This window comes from Acipenser ruthenus, chromosome 5, assembly GCF_902713425.1.
Source record: "Acipenser ruthenus chromosome 5, fAciRut3.2 maternal haplotype, whole genome shotgun sequence".
NCBI lineage: Eukaryota > Metazoa > Chordata > Actinopteri > Acipenseriformes > Acipenseridae > Acipenser > Acipenser ruthenus.
Genome location: NC_081193.1, coordinates 66,623,271 through 66,645,432, shown reverse-complemented (window position 1 = coordinate 66,645,432; position 22,162 = coordinate 66,623,271). Strand labels below are relative to the sequence as shown.

Below are 22,162 nucleotides of genomic sequence, written 5' to 3'. Positions count from 1 at the left end.
TTTCAGTTAATAAAAGAGCATTTTATAGTAACTGCTTACATAAATCTAAGGTAAGTGCACCATTTGCAAGTGAATTATGGATTCAGGGAAAAAAGGCTGCTTCAAAAAAGTAAGTTTGATGATCAAAACAATATGTCTGAACCATATTCAGACATTAGCCAGCATTTTAAAATCTTAAATGAATGTATTTGATGAAACTGATGAAGTATGAGGTTGAATGAGGAATAAGACACCACGCTGTACTCCGGATAGCACTGTAACCTTGTCTCTTTGTAAGAATTCTTTGTAAAAAAAAAAAAAAAAAAAAAAAAAAAAAAATCTAGATGTGTAATAATCATCTCTAACAAAAGAAGCTTACTTGTGCAATGTTATGTGAAATGTAGACATTAATCCAACAACACACATCTCAGTGTTTAAATATATTTTGAATGGCTTTGCTATACAGTGCCTTGCATAAGTATTTACCCCCCTTGGACTTTTCCACATTTTGTAGTGTTACAACCTGGAATTAAAATGGATTTAATTGGGATTTTTACCATTTGATTTACACAACATACTTAACACTTTGAAGGTTGGTTGTTGGTTGCATAAGTATTCACCCCCCTGAGTCACTACTTGGTAGAAGCACCTTTGGCAGCAATTACAGCTGTGAGTCTTTTTGGGTAAGTCTCTACCAGCTTTGCACATCTGGATCCTGCAATTTTTGCCCATTCTTCTTGGCGAAATTGCTCAAGCTCTGTCAAGTTGGATGGGGACCGTTGGTGAACAGCAATTTTCAAGTCTTGCCACAGATTCTGAATCGGATTGAGGTCTGGGCTTTGACTGGGCCATTCTAAGACATTCAGGTTCTTGTTTTTAAACCACTCCAGTGCAGTTTTGGCTGTGTGTTTAGGGTCATTGTCCTGCTGGAAGGTGAACCTCTGCCCCAGGCCCAGGTCTCTTGTAGACTGAAACAGGCTATCCTCTAGAATTTCCCTGTATTTGGCTCCATCCATCTTGCCCTCAATCCTGACCAGTTTCCCAGTCCCTGCCGATGAAAAGCATCCCCATAACATGATGCTGCCACCACCATGCTTCACCGTGGGGATGGTGTTCTCAGGGTGATGAGCAGTGTTGGCTTTGCGCCACACATAGCGTTTTGCGCTGAGGCCAAATATTTTGGTCTCATCTGACCAGAGAACCTTTTTCCACACGTTTGCTGTGTCTCCCACATGCCTTTTGGCAAAATTCAAAAAGGATTTGATATGGGTTTTTTTCAGCAATGGCTTTCTTCTTGCCACTCTTCCATAAAGCCCAGCTTTGTGGAGCGTCCGGGTTATAGTTGTCCCATGGACGGTTTCTCCCATCTCAGCTGTGGATCTCTCCAGCTTCTTCAGAGTTACCATTGGCCTCTTGGTTGCTTCTCGACTAATGCCCTCCTTACCTGGTCACTGAGTTTTGGTGGACGGCCTTCTCTAGGCAGAGTCACGGTTGTGCCATATTCTTTCCATTTTTTAATAATGGATTTAGCGGTGCTCCAGGGGATGTTCAATGCTTGGGATTCTTTTTTTATAACCCAACCCTGATTGGTGCTTCTCCAGAACTTTATCCCAGACTTGTTTCGATAGCTCCTTGGTCTTCATGATGCTGTTTGTTTAGATATGCTCTAACAAACTCTGGGGCCTTCCAGAAACAAGTGTATTTAATCTGAGATCATGTGACACTTTAATTGCACACAGGTGGACTCCATTCAACTAATGATGTGACTTCTGAAGGCAATTGGTTGCACCAGAGCTTATTTAGGGGTGTCACAGCAAAGCGGGTGAATACTTATGCAATCAAGACTTTTCAGTTTTTTATTTGTAAATAATTTTGAAAAATATATAGATTTTTTTCCCCACTTCGACATTATGGACTATTTTGTGTAGATCGGTGACAAAAAATCCTAATTAAATCCATTTTAATTCCAGGTTGTAACACTACAAAATGTGGAAAAGTCCAAGGAGGGTGAATACTTGGGCAAGGCACTGTGTGTATTTCGGTCCCATGCCAAAAATAAATAAATACACATGTACATTTGGCAACCAGGAAGTTCTAAATGATATATCATTGGGTTGGATCATTGTGTATGCTACAGCAGGAGTAGGCAATTCTAGCTTTAGGACCTTGACAGGGGTTTCATTGATGTAATTTATTAAGATGGACCAGTACTGAAAGTGCCAAATGTTGACTAACCCTGCAATGGACCATACAAACCCATGCTATTGCATAATTTGGGAGTCCACACAAAAGTGTTAAAAAATATATATATTTGATTTGCCATCTTTAGTGTGTTTATATCCATTTAAAACTCCACCTTTATTTTTCTGCTTTGCGAGTAGCCAGGGTTTATAATAAAGAGGATCTTTTCACTGTTCTGGGATAAATCGGTGCATTACAAATTGATGATGCTTTAAGGGCAAAGGGATTTTTCACTCGAATAAAAATAACTAAACCAAAAAACCACTGAAACTTAACATAAATAAATCCTTTTCAATTCAAGGATCTCTGTAAACATACTGCAGGAACGAAACACAACTGGGTTTCACAAATGTTATTATCACACACATCAAAGTGCATCTCCGTTAATAAAGTTTAGAAGAAATAAAAGAATCACATTTTACACATTGGCCTATTTACTGAAACATCACTTAGCTGTGCAAACCAGAATGTACACTTAAGTTACAGTAAAATACTAAAGCAAATCACATTCATGTCACACTTATTGAAAGCATTAGCCAGGCCAGGGTACCCAACTGAACCAATTTTGTTTACTACAGTTCATATAGGCCTTCCTTGATTCAAGGAATATATGCTATACAACTAAAAGCTTTTTTTTTGTGTGGGAAGTGCCAAGAAGATGCGTTTTACTATTAAAATACTGTGGCATAGTTTCTTTAAAAAGGGGATTTTGTAGGAAATTCTGCTTTGTTTACAAATAGTCAATTCTCATAAAGATGCACTTGGATTAAAATATTTCCTAATATTATGAATTTAACAGTCGCTTAGTGTAAATTCCTTCTTATAATACAAATTCACTTAACACAATAAAATAAATTGCCCTAGTTCAAACAGCCGAGTGTAAAGGATATTGGGAAACTGCATCCAGGTTAGCGCCTGTACTGTATTTTGGTGCTGTTTTGAGTCTATAGATCCTATGATGTATTTTGAGTTGCCATAGTGCCCACACACACGCACATCAATTCCATTTCCATGAAGCACAGAAACGAGTGACCAGTGCACTAAAACATGCACAATCCTTGCAGACAAAAATGGAGGTGTTGAAAGCAGTGGATAAGGCACCACCATACAAGAAGCCGAAAGATGTTGCTGTGAACACTTTGTCATTATGAAGAACAAGGATATTATAATACAGGCAGGGTTGGTGATTTTTTTTATTTTAAAATCGATTATTTTTATTTTCAAATTCTGGAACATTTTAATAGTACTGTAGTTGTAGCTCTACCTCTAATTACTGTACATTTAACATTCTTAGGATGTTGCAAATGGTGGTTTGTGAATAGTTACATACCAAACTACTAAAAATCTTAAATGAATACATAAATAAAGCACATTATTTATCATTGTGACATCCTCTAAATGTGATCTATATGTTTTGCCTTCTAAAAAGGCTTTCTGGAGTTTCATCACAGGCATTATTATTACATCATTCACATTATTATTGCATCAAGCATTGTCATGTTAACTACATTTCATGTGCATAAGAGTGAAAATCCCCTTTCACTTAACTAGGTATTGCAGCAGCACAGTCTTGTCTTTACACTCTTACATTCCGTAGGAGACATCCTTTATCAGTCTTTCAGTGTCAAGTTGTCAATGATATACAGTGCTCCCTCGCTATAACGCGGGTCTCGGGGGACACACAATATGAGCGTTATAACCGAAGAGTGTTATAAATGGAGCGGGGGAGGTGGGGGCACCACGGGACACATAAAACGCATCAGACTAAAATACAAAATAAAATAACTCCCTCTCTATAATGCATATATAGTGAAGCAAAAGTGTAACTTTCCGTGAATTAACCACGCATAAAGCACCATGTAATCAAAAAAGTAACAATTCCCACTCATGGATCATTTTAATTAGTAGTTTTTAAACTATAAATAGCCTGGCTAAACAGCGGTCAGGAGTGACAGAAGGAGAGCAGGTGGGGCGACGGGAAGAGCGAATGGGCTCGCCCCAGGTTCAGCTGCTGGAGCGAAGCTGAAGCGTCTCGTCTCCCAGAGAAAGCCACAGCTCCTCTTGCAGCAAAAGGTAAATACATTAGGATAGATAACCATGTAATAGGCCTAATATTTACTTAGTTATAAACGAATGCTGAATAAGATGTCTGTGTTATAAAGTGCCAGTGCAGCTTTTCTTCAGTTCAGACACTGTATCAAAAGGGAGAGACAGAAATGGAAGTTAACTGAGAAGTTGTCTATAGTTTGAACAACACCGGTACTGTATTTACTGTAGAAATCACTGATAATGCGAAAAGTGTCTTCCGATACGAAATATTTAACTTTCAACTTTATTTAACTTGCGTTTTAAGGACCCTAATTGCTGGCCAGGGCTGTAGTCAGTTTGCTGTATTAAACAAGCTATGTGATTAATTTAATCTCCACTATTATGTAATGCGGCATGTATGTTTATATGCAAATTATTAGAAAGTAATGAACTCTGAGGTACACAGTATTTAATTAGATCATAAAGTTATGTCAATTTTATAACACAAAAGTTGGAGGATAGTGCAGAATTTTAAGTATAACTATAACTATGGTACATTATCAGAGACAGTCAGTTAACATCAAAGTTTATTTTCTGTTTTTAAGTAAATAGGTTCCAGAAAGCTCCTTAGCAGACAGGGGTAACATACAAAACTGGACAATGTGTACTTTCATTATTTGATAAGAGAACTACAAGTGCTTAATAATTTAAATTAAATTAGGCCTTAATATAAACTTCGGTGCACATTTTAGTTAATGGACAGTAAGTATAAGATGTTGTTTGTTAATAAAAGTTTTTTAAAACATGCTTTTCATGCCTTGTCCTTGAGAAACTATATAAAATAGGTACTAAAAGAAAAATGATTTCGGTGATTTAAATCAGCCAACCCTGAATACAGGCGTATGAACAGCAAAACTGTGAATGCAATTCATCAGCATTTCCGATTTGCTCAATACCCTAATGTTGAGGACGCCTTGCTTTTGTGGTTTAAAAATGTCTGTGATCAGAATGGGACATGCAGGTTTCAAGTTGCAATTAAGAATTACTTATAACAGCTTTTTTTTTTTTTGCTGGTCCCTTGAAATTCATATTAGAGTTGACTGTATTTGAAGGTCTAGTCAAATTCTATTATCCTCAAACGCCACTCCCCTCTGAAGACAAATACTTCCAGTGCATTAAAATGCACCAGTTTGTTTGTGCTTGTACATCACATGAGGTTTCTACAATGTATGTCACATATGCATAAGTAACCGACTCATTTTTGTATCATTCAGTAGCTTTGTTATACTTCAAAAGATTAAGTAGCACCGCTATACTGTATGAAATGTAACATTTTTATAATCAAGATTTTAAGAGGAATGCAAAAATCAATTTAAAAAAGAATCAACATGACTATTGGTGAAATAACTGAACACGAATAAAGTCATTAGTTGTGTTTCTTTTTCTGCCTGGGTTTTTGAAGTTATAGATGTGATACTGTACATTCAAGATGGAACTGCTTCTTCAGCATATTGATTTCAGTTTCTCCTTGAAATAATAATAACAAATAGACTTCAGATAGTTTCTCTGAATTAATTTAAATGTGTTAGTGACAACTATACAATACATGCACAGGACATTTTTGGAGAGGAACAAAATCAGTTTAAATAGGGCTTTATGTTGTCAGTGTTTATTTTTGAGGAATGCACAAAATGTAACTATAAATCACCTTTGGAGTAAAGTTGTTGTCTTGAGTCAGCTCGGGTTCTTCATGCAATACAGTGAAACCTGTCAATTGCCAGGTTTCATAACTTACTTAATGCAGACATATCCCTGACTGAATAGCTCCAAATTGCTTGTTGCTAGTTTTATAGCATTACAATTGCATGGGCCCAGTGTTTTCTAGTTTTACCTCAGAATTCTCTTATTGACAGTAGTTGAAGTTATAGACACTTTTACTGTTTCAGGTAACGCTATGCAAACTACATGTATAGTGTAGTTTCAGGTATGTGCAATATTTTTATCTTGTGTATGTGTTTGACAATGCTTATGTACCATGGATGTAAGCCTTCTTGGCCAGGTGTGCCCTGTAAGAGATTTACAATGCTGCATGAGAACTTTCTGGGTAAATAATAATTAATAAATACAATCTCAATCTCACTCAAACCATTTCAGAACACCATGGAGACATTTCTGTTCAGATAAAAATCGCTCATCAAAGCCAAATGGTATACGCAGGTTAGATGGAGATAACAGGTTAATCTTCTGAACAAATTACTTGCTATAGATCATTTGTTAAATCCTTCACACACAAGCATATTATTACTGTAATTCAACAAATGTTTTTGAATTTATGACATTGGGAAGCCATTTAATAACTATATGCAGTGATGCAAGCAAGCATGAACTATACACCCTCCAACATACAGTAACAGCTGAGGCTTTTTAATTATCATGATTATTTGCAGCGTTGCTAAGACGACTGCAGCAGCTTAAAAGGATAGATTTGAAGACACTGTTGCTGTGCTGTGTGTCCCTAATGTCATTTTCAGGGGCTGAGCGATTTCAAAGACACAGCAATTAAAAAGACTTACTGGTTTTACTTGCATACCATTACAGTAAGCAACCAAATGATTTATTAAAAGCCTTTTTTTTAACCAACTATTAATCATATCCACTATTAATTATATATATGTTTTATATATAAATGTATATACACACACACACACACACAGGACTAATCCATCTGCTCAACTGTGGCTAATAAAATTACTGAATTTCCTTGAACCTAGTCACTTATCTCTTGTTTTACCATACGGGTCACACTTGTTGTTGAACTAGTTTGTAATATTGTAGTTAAGTTATTGTAATATTTTCTTATAGGGTCACTGTAAAGTAGGCCACTTCAGCATCGAAGAACAGCAAATGCTTTGATCACAACTTACGTGGACTGGGAAATCTAATAGGGGTGCATATGATCTTTAAGGGATGCCCCCAACACACCACATGGTTAGGGTGGTGTACCGTATTTCAAATCTCACTTCACTAGCCAGAAACACATGCTTGCCTTGCTCGTTACTTGACTAAAGCTTGTCCTCCTCTATTTGTTTTAGATGAGAAATGTCAGAACCTAAAAAATAAAAAAGGATGTCTTCCTGGTTTTGAATATTCATAGTTAAATAGATTTCTCAATGCATATATTAAATATGCATAATCCACATGTATGCTGTCAGTTTTAATTAAAGGCTTTTGTGAAGAACCATTTTGCTTTCCTGTTTTTGAATAAAAAAATGGTATGCATGCATCGACTATTGTCATTTATTACGATGTTTGATAAATTGCATCTCTATAGAATTGCCCTACTTTATAATTACCTTTAGTGAAACAAAAAACAGCACTTGCATTAGCTGCATGATCCATGACACTCAGTAGTCATGCAAAATAATCCAGAAACAAGTGCACAGTATTAAAAGATGTAATGTATACAGAAAATACGCAGACAAAACGGTTTTTGCCCAAAAATTTTAAATGTAGTTTTTAGTATACAAATACCATTTTAACAGAAGCACCAATACACCTAATATTTCCAACGGTGGTTTACACTAAGGCAGGGGTCTCCAAGCCTGGACCTGGAGAGCCCCAAATTCTCAGGTTTTATAGGTGTCTATGTCAATGGCTACGATCTGGAACACCTGTTAATCTTGGCTAATTAGTCCAATGATTGGTGCAATTAAGTAATTGAGAGCTCGGTTGAAAGAAGGTCCAGAAGACCCAGGAGCTCTACAGGACCAGGGTTGGAGACCCCTGCACGAAGGTAACAACCATCAAGTAATTTTAAAAATACGAGTAGGTACGGCAGCAGCAGCGGGCTTGCAAACTCATACATGCTCCCCTTTCAAAGGGCGCAACACCTTTTAAGTGGGGAGTGCCAAGAATTGAAGCTGATGGTACTGTATTATCTCCTCTCTGCTCCCCCAACCCATACCCCCAGCCTCCAACTACAGTGCACCAGATTACAGAATGGATTGTACTAAACATCATTGCAGAGACAGAGAGAGAGAGAGAGACACCCACTGCAAGAGCCAACTGCCACCAGCACACTTTGTACAGCCCACACTGCTAACCAAATTAACTGTTTCCTGTTCATTCTTTGTGAGAAAGAAATACAGCTGCTTATGTATGCTGAGTAACTCCCGCCTCTTTCTTTCTTACTGTTTTACCCATGCACAGCAAAAATGGGAACAGCTAATATGCACAACAATTTGCTCCCCGCACGACACACAATTGTTTTTCTTCACTGAAAACCTGCCATAGCTTATATCACAGAGAATCCATCTCCCTGTTACTTGCAGTGCTGCAGGCTCACTAATCATACAGAATGCCACGCATTTACATAGGCTTCCACCCACAGGAAGCAAACTACATTATGAGAGAAAAAAAACAGAGCTTTCTTTGGAGAGAATCTTTTCATCAGGGCGCTTTACCAATAAGGAAAAGAATCCCCCTTTAAAATCGAGCTTCCAAACAGGTTCTAATCTAAGGTCAACTGCAATGTTCTGCAGAAAGTAACAGTATTGTTATACAACTCAATGTGCTGTTACTATTACTAACCGGAACTCTTTTTTGCAATTCTTCTCCCCTTGTGGGTTCAAAAACCCACAGCAGAGATAAAAAAAAAAAAAAAAAAAACGGAAGGCGGCAAACGCATCCACCAATCAGATCAATGGCAAAGAACTAACCCAGGTTACTCACTCAAAACTGCAACCACTATTGTACGGTAGTATATAACAGGTAACAACTTCAGATCAGCAGACCAATCGTGTGCACAGTATTCCCATATAAGGGTTCAAAGTCTAATAGTTTAATTTGCTAAAAGTTTAAATTAAATCAGCCACTAAATTCTTAACATCATTTAATTGCTTTTTGGTCCAGTTTATTTAAGTATATTCTGTATTACACACAATTTCCGAATGCTTACTTTTTCCTTGCTAGTTAGATCCTAAATTGTGCTTCTTTGTGAATTTGTCACAATCAATAATGCCCCGTTTCCAGTGCCTGGCGCTCCCAGCTACAGCTGCCTAAAGCAGAAGAACAGGGTGTTTCCATTCCACTTCTTGCCCAAGCAGATGGTCAGGTTTTGCATCTCATACCTGATATAGCCAAACTAGCTACAAAAGAAATGTGTCATCACGTAGCCAGGAGGTGTTTAATCTTTTTGTTTACGACCGTGATGAAACATAGCTGCGTAGGTTATTAAGGCATTTCTTTACAATGTATTATTGTTTTACATTTAGCAGTGTGAAGCCTTCATTTTTAAAACAGAAAAAAAAAGCTAAAAAAAAAAAAAAAATCAGTGTCGCTATCTGTTGACGAAGAACAATCAGATTCACTTTCCACCCCTCTTCTTTTGAAAAGTTTATTCAATTGGGTCGAGAAGGTCGCCTAAAATCATATGTCGTGCCATAATGAAAATAGCAATGAACATTCTTTTAGTTTCAGCTTCGATTGTTCGGTCTGCTTTGTTCTAAAAGCAGTACCGCCTCTGACAGGACAGTGAAGCGCTGTTGCGCACAATAATTAACCAAAACGAACACAGGAACAAATCAAGTGGCATGAGGGCCAAAATAAAAGGTTTAAACAAAACACCGGAACAAGTATCAAACAAAGACTCTTAGGCTGAGCAAAATCACAGTACACAAACAATTATACTCACCTACTATAACTCCCTTCTCCCAGCCAAAATATTTTGTCTTCCTTATATACAGTTGGCCATTCTCCAATTAGCAATCAACTACTTAATTGGGGAATGGCCACACCTGGAATTGCTGGCAGGGACAGATTTAACCTCACCACTGTCAACCCTACACTTATTTACATAAGCAAGTCTTTACCCTGCCACCATATTCTTTAAAACAAAACACAATACGATCCCACATTCCCCTAGTGACTTTTGATGCACGTCAAAATTTGCGAGGTTGTCCAGGTTTGGTAAAAAGCACTAAAACGCTCTTTTTATTTCGACAGCTGATCGTGGGCAGCCGAAGCCTGTAGCGCCAAACAGTGGAAACGAGGCAAGAATATTTACTGAGTCCTTTAACTCAGTTGTCGTGAGGAAATTAGCTCATAAGTTTTAAAAAATCTAGAATTAAAAAAAAAACCCTGGCAACCACTGTTACAGTCTAGTAAAAATGGAAACAAGAAAGCAAATAAGCGCAATGACCAGAGGCGGGGATTCTTTGTCTGAAAGCAAATGTTTCTCAGGCCGTTTACATTAGGTAATTATATTGTGCTGCTTTCTTCCAATTTCCAACAACTGTTTTTATTCTGAAAGTGTGCCGACAAGTCTTTGTTTTCAGTTAGAAGATCCTCACGTTAGTCTACTATAAGGAATAAGATCAAACCAAGAAATTCTGAATAAATAAATCATGGAGCTTACTGTCAAAAGTGAAAACATTCTGGATCCATTATAGAAAATCAATCCATTTTTAAATTCTCTCTCTCATCCAGGTCTCACTGGAGAATGGTGAGTGTATTTGTGAGGTAGTGGTGGGGCTAAAATCATGGACCATTTTGTACACTTAAAAACAATGTATTACAGCACATTATAGTACTATCGTGCATCTCTACACAGCACTGTAAACTAAATACTACATTTATGGTACTTCAAACTATAAGATTACCATTTCTGTAAACACTAACACTTTAAAACTTTCTTGTTTTGAATTCTTATCTAACTAATCCAACTATCGTGAAATACTGAGGGAAAGAAACAAAAGAAGGGTGCTTTACGGTATAGTACTTCTTATAATTAACCATTAACTGCAAACCAAATTTGTAAATTATTTAAATTGTGAAATTACAAGGGCACGCTGTATTTAAAAATAAGTTTAGCCTATTTGTATTCATGAATAAAAATTGTGAAAGATTATTGATTTTCACAAACCTGGGGGTTAGGTTTTATATAACCTCCAAACCCGCCCATACAGAACTTGCCAATGTTTGCTTTCCTGTATGACCTCTTATGATGTGGAACCAGGAAGGACAACGGAACTCCCATTTACGGCCCCATCAATCCTACATAAGATAATACAGTAATAACTTTGGACTGCTATGACTAGGAAGGGAAACATTTCCTGAATGTATTTGCTCTTGGACACCAGTTGTTGAACTTCAACAGAAAAAGATTATTTTTAATTTTAAATAAATGAACATGTGCCTGTTTTATTGATACCACACGCTATGCCTAAAAACTGATAAGTATGCAAAATCATTGTGACAAACTCCTGCACTCATCTACCATTCATGTTGCTTAATGTACTGGATGTAAATGTACCAGTCATATGGCAAAGTGATGCAGTTTGTGTCATTTAAGGACCTGGTCAAAAACACGCTTAAGCTATTGTACATTTTAGACCTAAAGTAAAAACATTATTACAGACAGACTCAATACCAAGCAACAAGATATCAAGTGTAATAGTAAGGGTAAAAAACAAAAGGCCATTAAGCACTGCAACACAAACAGCAGAAGTAATGCTTGGAGGCTTTTAGATAATTTTGAGAAATTATATATTGTTCATAGCATATGCATGGAAAGCATTTTATGTACTGTGCCATTTTCAACTTAATAAACTTTATAGATTTTAAAATGTACTTTGGTATCCTGCAAACCCTATGAATGCCCATTATTTTATATAATACATGTTTCCACTACACTCAGCTCTAAACTGTTATGGAAATATGCTTGCAATACGTCTTTTGGCACATGAAACCTTCAATCCATCCTCTAAGTAAGCATCTTAGCTACTGTATACAAGGATTGATCCCTTAGGATGAGTGTTCAGTATTTTCTTTCACCTTCAGGGCTCAGCTGCATCCATCTCTTTTACATACATGTCAGAAATGAGTGTCGTCCAAAGTTCTCACCGAAACATTAGCAACAGTAGCAGAAGTATGCATATGGTCAGTCTGCATCTCCGTTCCCCCACAATTACTTATGTAATACATTTGGTTTCTAAACAACAATCAGCTCATGTCAGATAACACTTTTCCCTTTTCATAAAACACTCAATTGTGCTAAATTTAGAAATCTTCACTTGACTAAGTTTCTTTTGGTATTTCTAAATTTCTGTTACCTTTACTGTTAAATTTAACAAGACGTCAATGTACTGAGTCTACTTTTTTTTTCCCAGAAGGCCTCTGAAGTGCCCTAGCTGGCTTCCTGCCTTACCACCACTCCCAGAACACTATTCTTGGCAATGGATGTGTTGGAAACCATCTGTAACCTAATTATATTGAGACAAAACTACAAGAAAATCATGTCTGGCTTAAGTTTTTTTTTTTTTTTTTTTGTTAATTTTAATTTGATTGAGTATTTAAAAAGTTATAGATGTTCTACTGTACAACACTATATTGTCTCAAACTGCTTATTTGCCATTCAAAACCAATAACTATTTCCCTAAAACCTCTACAAACAGAGATGTGTCACTGGTTTCCTTTGACTATTTTTGGTGCTTTTGCTCCTGCAATAACAAATGAGGACTCTTCAGTACAAAAGAAACAAACATCATCCCACATTTGATCCAAGATGATAAGCTATCTCTACTAGAATCATGGCATTCCATCTTTTCATTCTAGTAAATCTATTTTATACGAATTGCTCAAGGCAGTGACAGAACCCTGTAATGTACTCTTGATTTAGGCCACAGGTCTCCAACCCTGGTCCTGGAGAGCCCCAAATCCTCAGGTTTTATAGGTGTCTATGTCATCAATGGCTAAACATCTGGAATTAATTAGTTAATCTTGACTAATTAAGCCAATAATTAGTGCAATTAGCTTGGCTGAAACGAAAACCAGTAGTTCTCCAGGACCAGGATTGGAGACCCCTGATTTAGGCTATTCAAGCACAGATCAGGACTGCAGGGTAGTTTCGCAGAAGGATTTGGTCGGGACCTGAAGATTTTTGGGAGCCAACAGGAACATTAACATGTCCGCATCAGCTGCTGCCAGATATCCCCTTCTTAGCAATTTTTTGCACAGCTAATTGAATCCTTATCAGATTTGAAGTGAAATAGAAATATTAAGCCTAGTCTATAACATTTGTCTTTAAATGTATAATTATTTAGTTCCTGGGGACCAAAGTGTGCCCCCTCTCTAAGTTATTGCTGTAACATCATCAGTGGCAAGGGATGTGCCCACTCAACTGTGGTTCAATCTAACTTTTATTGAAGTAACGCTGTCTGTGGTAGCAAACAGATAATACAGTGATGACTATTAGGCTCATAACAGAACAGATGACTTTTTTTTATAGATCTCAAGGTTTCCCAAGTTTTAAGGGATTAAGACATTATTTTGTATAAAGTAAATTTTTATATTATATAACAAATCAGGTAACAATAGAATAAAATTAGCTTTTTCACTCAAAAGCTCAGTGTGCAATTTGTTCAACTTGAGTCATTCTGTCACCTCTCCTTTTTAAAGCAAATAAGCCTGGACCTGTTCTGATTACGGATGTACCGATAATCGGTATCATATCGGATTCAGCACCGACAAGGTAAAATGACACAATCGGCCATCAGCTGTTTTTGTTGTTTTAGCCGAGACTAAAAATCTCTGAAACCAACAGGGCAGTTCATTGCAAGTTGTGTGCAGCTATAATTTCACGTGGAGGTGCCACTTCTAAAGATTATAATACAACAAGTTTAATACATCACCTCAGAATGCGGCACCATGCTGAACATGGTGATTCTTTATGGACGAGCAGTGAAAAGAAAAGGAGGATCGGGAAAAATGAACAATCTCAGACAAAGCAGCTGACTAACTTCAGCACCAAACCATTCAAAGCAATTAACATAAGGACATAAGAAAGTTTAAAAACGAGAGGAGGCCATTCAGCCCATCTTGCACGTTTTGGTTGTTAGCTTCAACAACATTACTGGGGAGTTGGTTCCAGACCCTCACAATTCTCTGTGTAAAAAATTGCCTCTGATTTTCTGTTCTGAATGCCCCTTTATCTAATCTCCATTTGTGACCCCTGGTCCTTGTTTATTTTTTCAGGTCAAAAAAGTCCCCTGGGTCGACATTGTCTATACCTTTTAGGATTTTGAATGTTTGAATCAGATCACCGCGTAGTCTTCTTTGTTCAAGACTGAATAGATTCAATTCTTTTAGCCTGTCTGTCAATTTGTCATGAAGATCCCAGGGCAAAAAAAGTAGAACAGAATTTATAGCTCTGGGTGATCAGCCGTCTGATTGTGGAAGACACTGGATTTTGCCGTCTCGTTCAATGTCTGGAGCCTCGTTTCAAGCTGCCCAGCAGAAAGTTTATATCCAAGACTGCACTGCCAGAACTGTACAATGCGGTTTTAAAACGCATACAAATGCTCATTGAAAGTGATGATGTATCAAATATCTGTTCATTTTTGTCACCTGTAATTATAAAACATATGCCTTGTAGTGCAATTAAAATACATGAACTAATGTATCCAGCGTTTCCTCTATGTTTTTTAGATACGGAGAAACTTGCCGTTTTGACTGAGAGGGTAAATTATCAGTGAGAAACCTTCGGCCACGCATTAATGCTTTTAATATATTTTTGTTGCATTATACAATTTTGAAAAAATATTCCAACACAAGTATCTCAACAATTTTACAATTTACTTTAAATTTAAACAAGGCATTTATTGTGGCTCTGCCTCGGATTTTGAATCATCCTCTGATCCTATGCAGCCCTGTCAGTTGTTATCATAGACATAGCCTACATATAATTGCTTTATACTACTGCTTAAAACACTGGCGTCTGCACTGCCTTTAATTGTAACCATCTTTAGGGCTACTAATGGTTCCATTCTTGGGAATACCAAATTCCTTTTTTCAAACATGGCCAATTCCATTTGTTCCCACTTTTTATCAACATATTAATAATTAAATATGGCACTTGAACATAAATATAATGTTGGTAGTTAAAATAAGTAACTTTAATAAATATTACCACAATTCATTTTTTTTTTTTTCTTCCCAATCAGACTCTTGTTGCTGTAATAGTAAGTAAAGCACCTGAAGACACTTCAAACCTGTCATAATGTTTTCATTGCTGGCATTAAAATAAGCAGGAAAACCTAAGAATTATATTACAACAGTTCAGAAAACCAAATGTCAAATAAAGGTGTTTTGAAAAGACCTATTTAGCTTATTGCTGGCATTTACAATAACAGTAAAAAATATGAAACAGTTTAGTAACAGTCCAGCAATGTCATGTGAGAGTAATCCTATGTACAGTACTCCACAAATTAAGGTTAGTGTTTTACTGGCATTATAATAATAACCAGGATAAAATATGAAACACTGATAAAGGTGTGTTGACTGACTCGTTGCTCTAAAACAGGTTCACTGCTATGTATTACCCGATTGTAATTTAAATAGCGCCCCTTTTAATTTAAACGCATGAACAATCCTCTCAATTGTTTCTTTCCTAATTCTGAAGTGTTATTTGTAAGATTTAAAAAGAGGCGTGTCTCCGGACAGAATGTCTTTATGAAACAAACGGTGTGTAGTGCAGTGACTACATCCTTTACACAGTAAAGTGATCCATTTCCTGCAAGGATTGTACAGCTAGAAAAATTGTTTTTAGCTAATTTCTTTGTCGTCAGAAAATATCATTCAATTAAGAAACGGCCATGGTTTAAAATTGCTTATTAAAGGCAGGTAGCGTGGAAAGAAATAAACTAAACAATAATGAAATACGCAATTAATTTAGCTTACTTACTTCAAGAAAGCTCCGCCTTGAGTGCAGTACCTTAGGTCTTAGTTTTTCAGCACAGAAGAATGCAGTGCTTTGCCACTGTTGCTGTCTTATTTGCTTTCTTATTCTCTACGTGTTTAAGACTGGAATTATGATATTTAATGGTATTGACTAGTACATGATCATGCGAATTACAGCAAAACTTTGAGAACACTATCGCACCATCCGCATATAGATAATCCAATTTCTTAGTCTTACTGAAACAATGTGACGTGCATTTTTACAGAGGGGAATCAGCTGCAAGACAGACACAAATATGCTTTTGTTAATGCTTTGTAAGAAGGGTCTCAAAATAATAGGTTTACCTCGAGAGGCTGGAGTCTCAATTGAGATTGATATTTATGATAATAACTTGCGAAAGTTAGTAAACTGAGTGCGAAGGTTGTTGCCAGTTACTCCGAAAAATGCACGCATTTTAGCCTTCGAGGGAACGCTGAATGTATCTATTTATTATTATGGGCATCGGAATAGCTATCAGCCAAGAAAATCTTAATCAGCCCTAGATGTGCTTGTTATCTTATTTCCATGAGATAGAATAAAAAAAAACTATTGATGATCTACAGTGAGTTCATTAGCACAGGAGAAATATCCCTCCATATCAGTTCTTGTCTCTGTTGCGTTTGATTTCGTTTCATAAAGCCCTGCTGCACTAATATTTTGTCACGTTCTATACAAAAAAACAACATCATGGTGAACACACCTTTAACTAGACGAAGCCAGAATTAAAACCTCATAACTGGCAGACGGCAAGCACAACTACACTCTAAATTGATTAAAGAAATTTACACAACGTTCTTTTCATAATAACCATGGAACAAAAACAAAGCAGGTCTGTTAACAGCACCCGCCCTTCATATGGAAAAGAACATGTCCTGACCTCCCACCCTCCTGTAGACCAGTAAAACCAGTCCAACCAAATACAGGCTCTGAATCACCTAGACACAATAACCTGCATTAAATAGCAGAAGAAAAATTGTATTCACCTCCGAGTTGTGGTAAAAAGCCTATTACTTTATAAGCGGAAAGCCAATAAACAGGTGTTCAACTATTAAATAATTTTCCTTCACAGCTACAGGATCTGACTGGGATTTTCCAGCCTTTGAGCAGTTTGCTCCTCAGAGAAACACCTAATTCACACACCAAAACATGTACCATACCGGTATTGTGTCCCCCAATCAAGTTCAATTTAACATCAAATCGAATTGCTTGTGTCCATTTACTATGTTATTTCATAGTTTTGTCTTCTGATGACGCTTTCATAAAGCTGTCCTTCTGATTATCTTAATTTCCAAATTGTTTTAAATACATACATAATACAGGAGACACAAAGGGTTCCCAGTCATAAGCCACAGTTGGATTCTATTGGATCATTTTACAGAACTGGGGAATCACACAGAATTTCCTTAACCACCTATTTTTAGGATAGGGTGATTCCCTAGTGCTCCAATAAAATCCAGTTGCTACTTACAGTATCCTGGTGGGTCATAAATGAATCACATTTTTTTTTTTTGTGTTTTTTTTTTTTTGTTTTTTTTTTATGAAATTCTACAAACAAAAAAAGGAGGGCCTTACTTTTGAGGCCAACCTTTTAAAACATGGGAAACATATATTTCAAAGTGGTCTCTAGAGACAGGTGCTCCATAATGTGTTTGGTGGGGGGCACTTCACTTTAAATGGTAAATATAAATTAAATTCTTCCACTATGCTATACAACAAACACATGCTTTTCATGTCAAGGGACTGTAATGCTGTAACAGCTGTACAATAAAAGTTCTGCATTAAAGTGTGTCAAATCTTAATAAAACAGTCTACTAAGCCATGTCTTACTGACATATTCTTATTGAACAAACTGAACATGTAGCCCAAATGTTGCCTGTGTCCCAATAGAATTCCAGACAGACAGCATTACTTATTATCTGTTTAATGCTCAGTCTCAATAGTTGCTCAGTTGTTTGTCTCAGGTCATGATGCCAAGCTTGCCGATAGCGTCCCCCACCACAATCAAGAGGGATAGTACTATTAAGACATCGTCTGAGCAAAGGTTGCTTTGCCAGCAGCGCTTTCCCAAGGATTATACCAACCCTTGGAATACATACCATGTGATGTCAGATAATCTGGACATTTGCCAGCACAAGACTTCACTAATAGAAACTGTACAGTGGAGTATTGTACCGATTACTATGAAATGCCATTACTTAGGCACTATTTCTACAACGAAATTCTTCTCAGTGGCACAGCTGGTTAATTCAATAGCTTTTCTGCCTTCCACCTCTGGAGTGCTAGGTTTGAATCTGGCTCAGATTACTCTGAGTGAAATGTGTTTGGTGATCTCAACATTAGAGAATTCACCAATCACAAAATCAACCGCTAAACCAAACTTCTTCTCAAATCCAATCTCACCTGATGAACAAGACAGTCTAAAATCTTGTTCGAATTTTGTACTGGTGCAAAAAAATAGCCTTTTCATATATATAAAAAAATAATTATTCTTTCTTTATAAATAATAAAAAAGCAAGACCCTTCATCACTTAGTAAATAGATCAGACAAATATCATTAGCATTGAACATTACTGGTTTGTTTGCCTAATTACTGCTATTGCTTATTAACTTGAACTGCAATAGTAACCTGAAAATTCAAATCAAATACTAATTTAATGTTTTATATCAGTTATAAGCTATAGAAGTGTATTACTTAGCTACCAAAGCAATTAATTAAGAAGAAAAAAAAAAAAAAAGGCAATCCAGACACGTGGTTTCAGGCCTGAAAAAGCACTTTTTGGTTTTATACAGTTTTAAAGATTTAAAATGCTGCCCAATAAATTCCAGTTTTCATACCTACAATTCTGTTCTCATGCATTATCCAGCATCTCTCTGCATGAGAGGTGGCATCAGAGGAGGCTGTGTGATCCAGTGGTTAAAGAAAAGGGCCCCGGCTCAAATCCCGGCTCACTCACTGACTCACTGTGTTACCTTTAGCAAGTCACTTAACCTCCTTGTTCTCCGTCTTTCGGGTGAGACGTTGTTGTAAGTGACTCTGCAGCTGATGCATAGTTAACACACCCTAGTCTCTGTAAGTTGCCTTGGATAAAGGCGTCCGCTAAATAAACAAATAATAATAATCTACATCTTATCTGGAGGCAACAGATGGCCATTGTAGACAAAAACAGGTAGGCTACTGTAATAAAACTTTTAATAAGAAGAACTTCAGATGTTTAAAGTTACAATAGGCCCCCCTAGAATGGAATTAAAAAAATTAAAAAAAACACTTATGCAAAATATTTTTTGTGATAGTCTCTTGGTGGTTTGATGAGGGGATTACTAGCAAGAGATAAATAATGGTGAGGTCCTTTTTGATAGTATTCAAATTTAGATAATGCATTATGCATCCTGAAAAGATTATGTATCATATCTGCACTGTTCAACAGCATGTTGGATTCCAGGAACAGGCAAATTCAGTCAAACAGACCTTTTGTATATAAAAGCTACCAGCCTTTAGCTATGTATTTCATGCATGTCTGGCTCCGATATGTTACAAAAACTTGTACAGGCAGCTGCCCTGACATGGTCTATTGGCCAAACAGTTTTCTACTACAGGGTGCTTTGTGAAGTAATTAAAGCTGGTTTATGGTAAGTTTTTACTTTTTAAAAAGGAGCTACTCTACAACATTCCTCGTTGACAGCCCCGAAATAGCAGATTACCAGGCATTTTGCTCCCCAGGGTGGGGCTGGCACAGTACTGTGTACAATTATTCTAAAGTTCCAAGCAGGTGGTTATATTCTACTATAAATGATGTAATACAAAACTGTTGTGCCTGTTTTGCCAATGAAGTTCCTGCACTATAATAAGGTATATTTTTTGCACAAGAAAGTCTTCCACTTCTAAAACCCATCACAGTTGAATTAAACTACAGTACTTTTTCTGCGCATCAAAAAGGGCACACATGCGAAGACCAGGGATCAAGTTTCAATACATGTCTTTTCATTGCTGGCTTAATACATGACGAACGGTATCTTGCCAGTGGTTTGCGACATGGTCTAAGCTTTAGGCACTGCGTGTATGTCCAATCCACTATACTATATGCGTCTAAATCCCTGCCCAAGCTGCAAAACGCATTTCAAATACTAGTTTATAACATCACTATATAACATTGTTGGCACCAGTACACAAGACTAGTTATGAACCAATGCTTGTTTTATAAAATAAATCACCACAAACATTAGCACACAGGCCCAATGTCAACTGTGCATACATTTTGACATTTCTCTGCTTGGTTTATACCTCCCACCCACTCGCATAAACAGTTTCCTCGCAAATGAACATTTCAAATGTACACCGCACCAGGTCTGATTTGGATACGCTGCCACACGAGTAAAAATAAAAGTTTTCTACGTCAAAATCCTTTTCCTTAAGTCAATCTTATAGCCATTTTTTTAAACAAGTTTTTCATTCGAACATCTAGCTAAGTGGGTTCAGAGTCCCTTTTTATTTCATTAACTTGTTCTGACGCAATCCAGTAATGACAAATGCTATACGACCGTTTCATACTGTTGAAAACAACGCATTTGAGAGATTTTACCTAGGAATTCGGCAACACCCCGAACGAGCTTGCGTTTCAAATTTCGAAAGTTAAACACCCAACCCTGGATGTATTTCATAAGACACTCTATGTCAGGCTGTGCGAAAATGCCGAGGAACTGTCCTCTGTCGATTTTGTACAGTTCTTGAAAAACCTGATCATGTTCATGTTCTCGAGAGTGCAATACAGTCGAGGTGACTCCCCGAGTTTGTTTACCTGCAATTCGGCCCGCTCCACATCCCACTGTGCCCTCTCCACCTCAAATCGGGCCCATTCGTGCTGCAGGAAGTGCAAGATCCCCGGGATACTGTACTGAGCCCTGGCCGCTTCCCCTCCGCCTCCTTCAGGCTGCGGCCCCGGTCCTTTCCCGCTGCCGGACAACACCGAGTTATTGTTATTGTTAAAAAAGACTCCGGGACCCGCCTGTTCATCCATGGCCAAGCTAGGTAAGAAAGCTCGGATCGTGGATGGTTGGCACAGCTGTGTGTCGGGGGCTCCTCGGCTAACTCTGATCTCAGCCGCTACACGAATATAAAAATAAACATAAACGACTAACAGCTCTCTCTGCTGGGGAGAGACCTCGCCTCTGACAGCCAGCTTCTATCAATGACGTCAAACCAGGAGCCCACGCCCACACCATGCACTTTTTAGGGGCAGGACCCACGTTCTCTACAGCATTCTGGGATTTGTAGTTTTTGTTTCTTCTGTCAAACGGTAAGGCTAGGCAGTTAGAACAAAACTCGACTTACCCATTTGTTTAATCACACTTTCATAAACAAATTTTAAAGATATGATGTCAAGCATGAACCAATAATACTTATTTCTGACAAACTATAATTTGGAATAATAAAAAAAAAAATCGTAAATAAGAGAACATCTATTTTCCTTGATAATTGTTTAATTCAGGTATCAAATACATCACTGACATTTTGGATACTGATGGGAACTTCCTTGCATATAACAGCCTAATAGAAAAGACCAAAGCCATATTACATCAAAGGGAATATGAAATGATTAAGAAAGCTATTCCAATCAGTTTGCTTTGTAAAAAATGAAATATGCTATAATGCTAACTATAACATGGACATTGAACCTAAAATAGATGGAGTAACATTGCAATCTGTTAAATGCAACAATCATTTTGTAAGAAAATACTTAAAAATAATAACAGAAACAAATAATATGGCAAAGTGGCAGAACATCTTGGATACCAGAGGACATACATTTTATGAGAGCGTGGACATCCCCTTTTAAATACCCAGTTCTAAATGGTCAAGGAAATTCAATTCAATATTCTACATATGATCTACCCAACCAACCCAAGAGAAGCCAATTCTTTCTAAATGTTTTTCCTCAGTGTAGTTTTTGTAACAGTTCTGAGGAATCTATTGAACATGTGTTTTACCAATGTGATATAACCTGTCAATTCTGGAAAGATATTTCAAGCTATCTGTTCGACAAGCTTTCGATTCAACTAACAATTCATGTTCAAGATGTGATCTTCCACTTCATTTTTTTTCTGAAATCATTTGGATTTCTTGATCATTTTTGGATATATTAT

At 37.1% G+C, this 22,162-nt stretch overlaps 1 protein-coding gene across 1 annotated transcript in view; it reads right to left on the bottom strand.

Annotated features, from left to right (window-relative positions):
* Window positions 1–21,218, bottom strand: part of LOC117402908 (striatin-like) — a 114,593-nt gene extending 93,375 nt beyond the window's left edge. Inside the window, exon 1 of the mRNA XM_059024403.1 lies at window positions 20,818–21,218. Coding sequence (XP_058880386.1) covers window positions 20,818–21,036 — 219 coding nt within the window. The 5' untranslated portion in view covers window positions 21,037–21,218. The remainder of the gene's footprint in view (window positions 1–20,817) is intronic.
* Window positions 21,219–22,162: the final 944 nt, after the last annotated feature.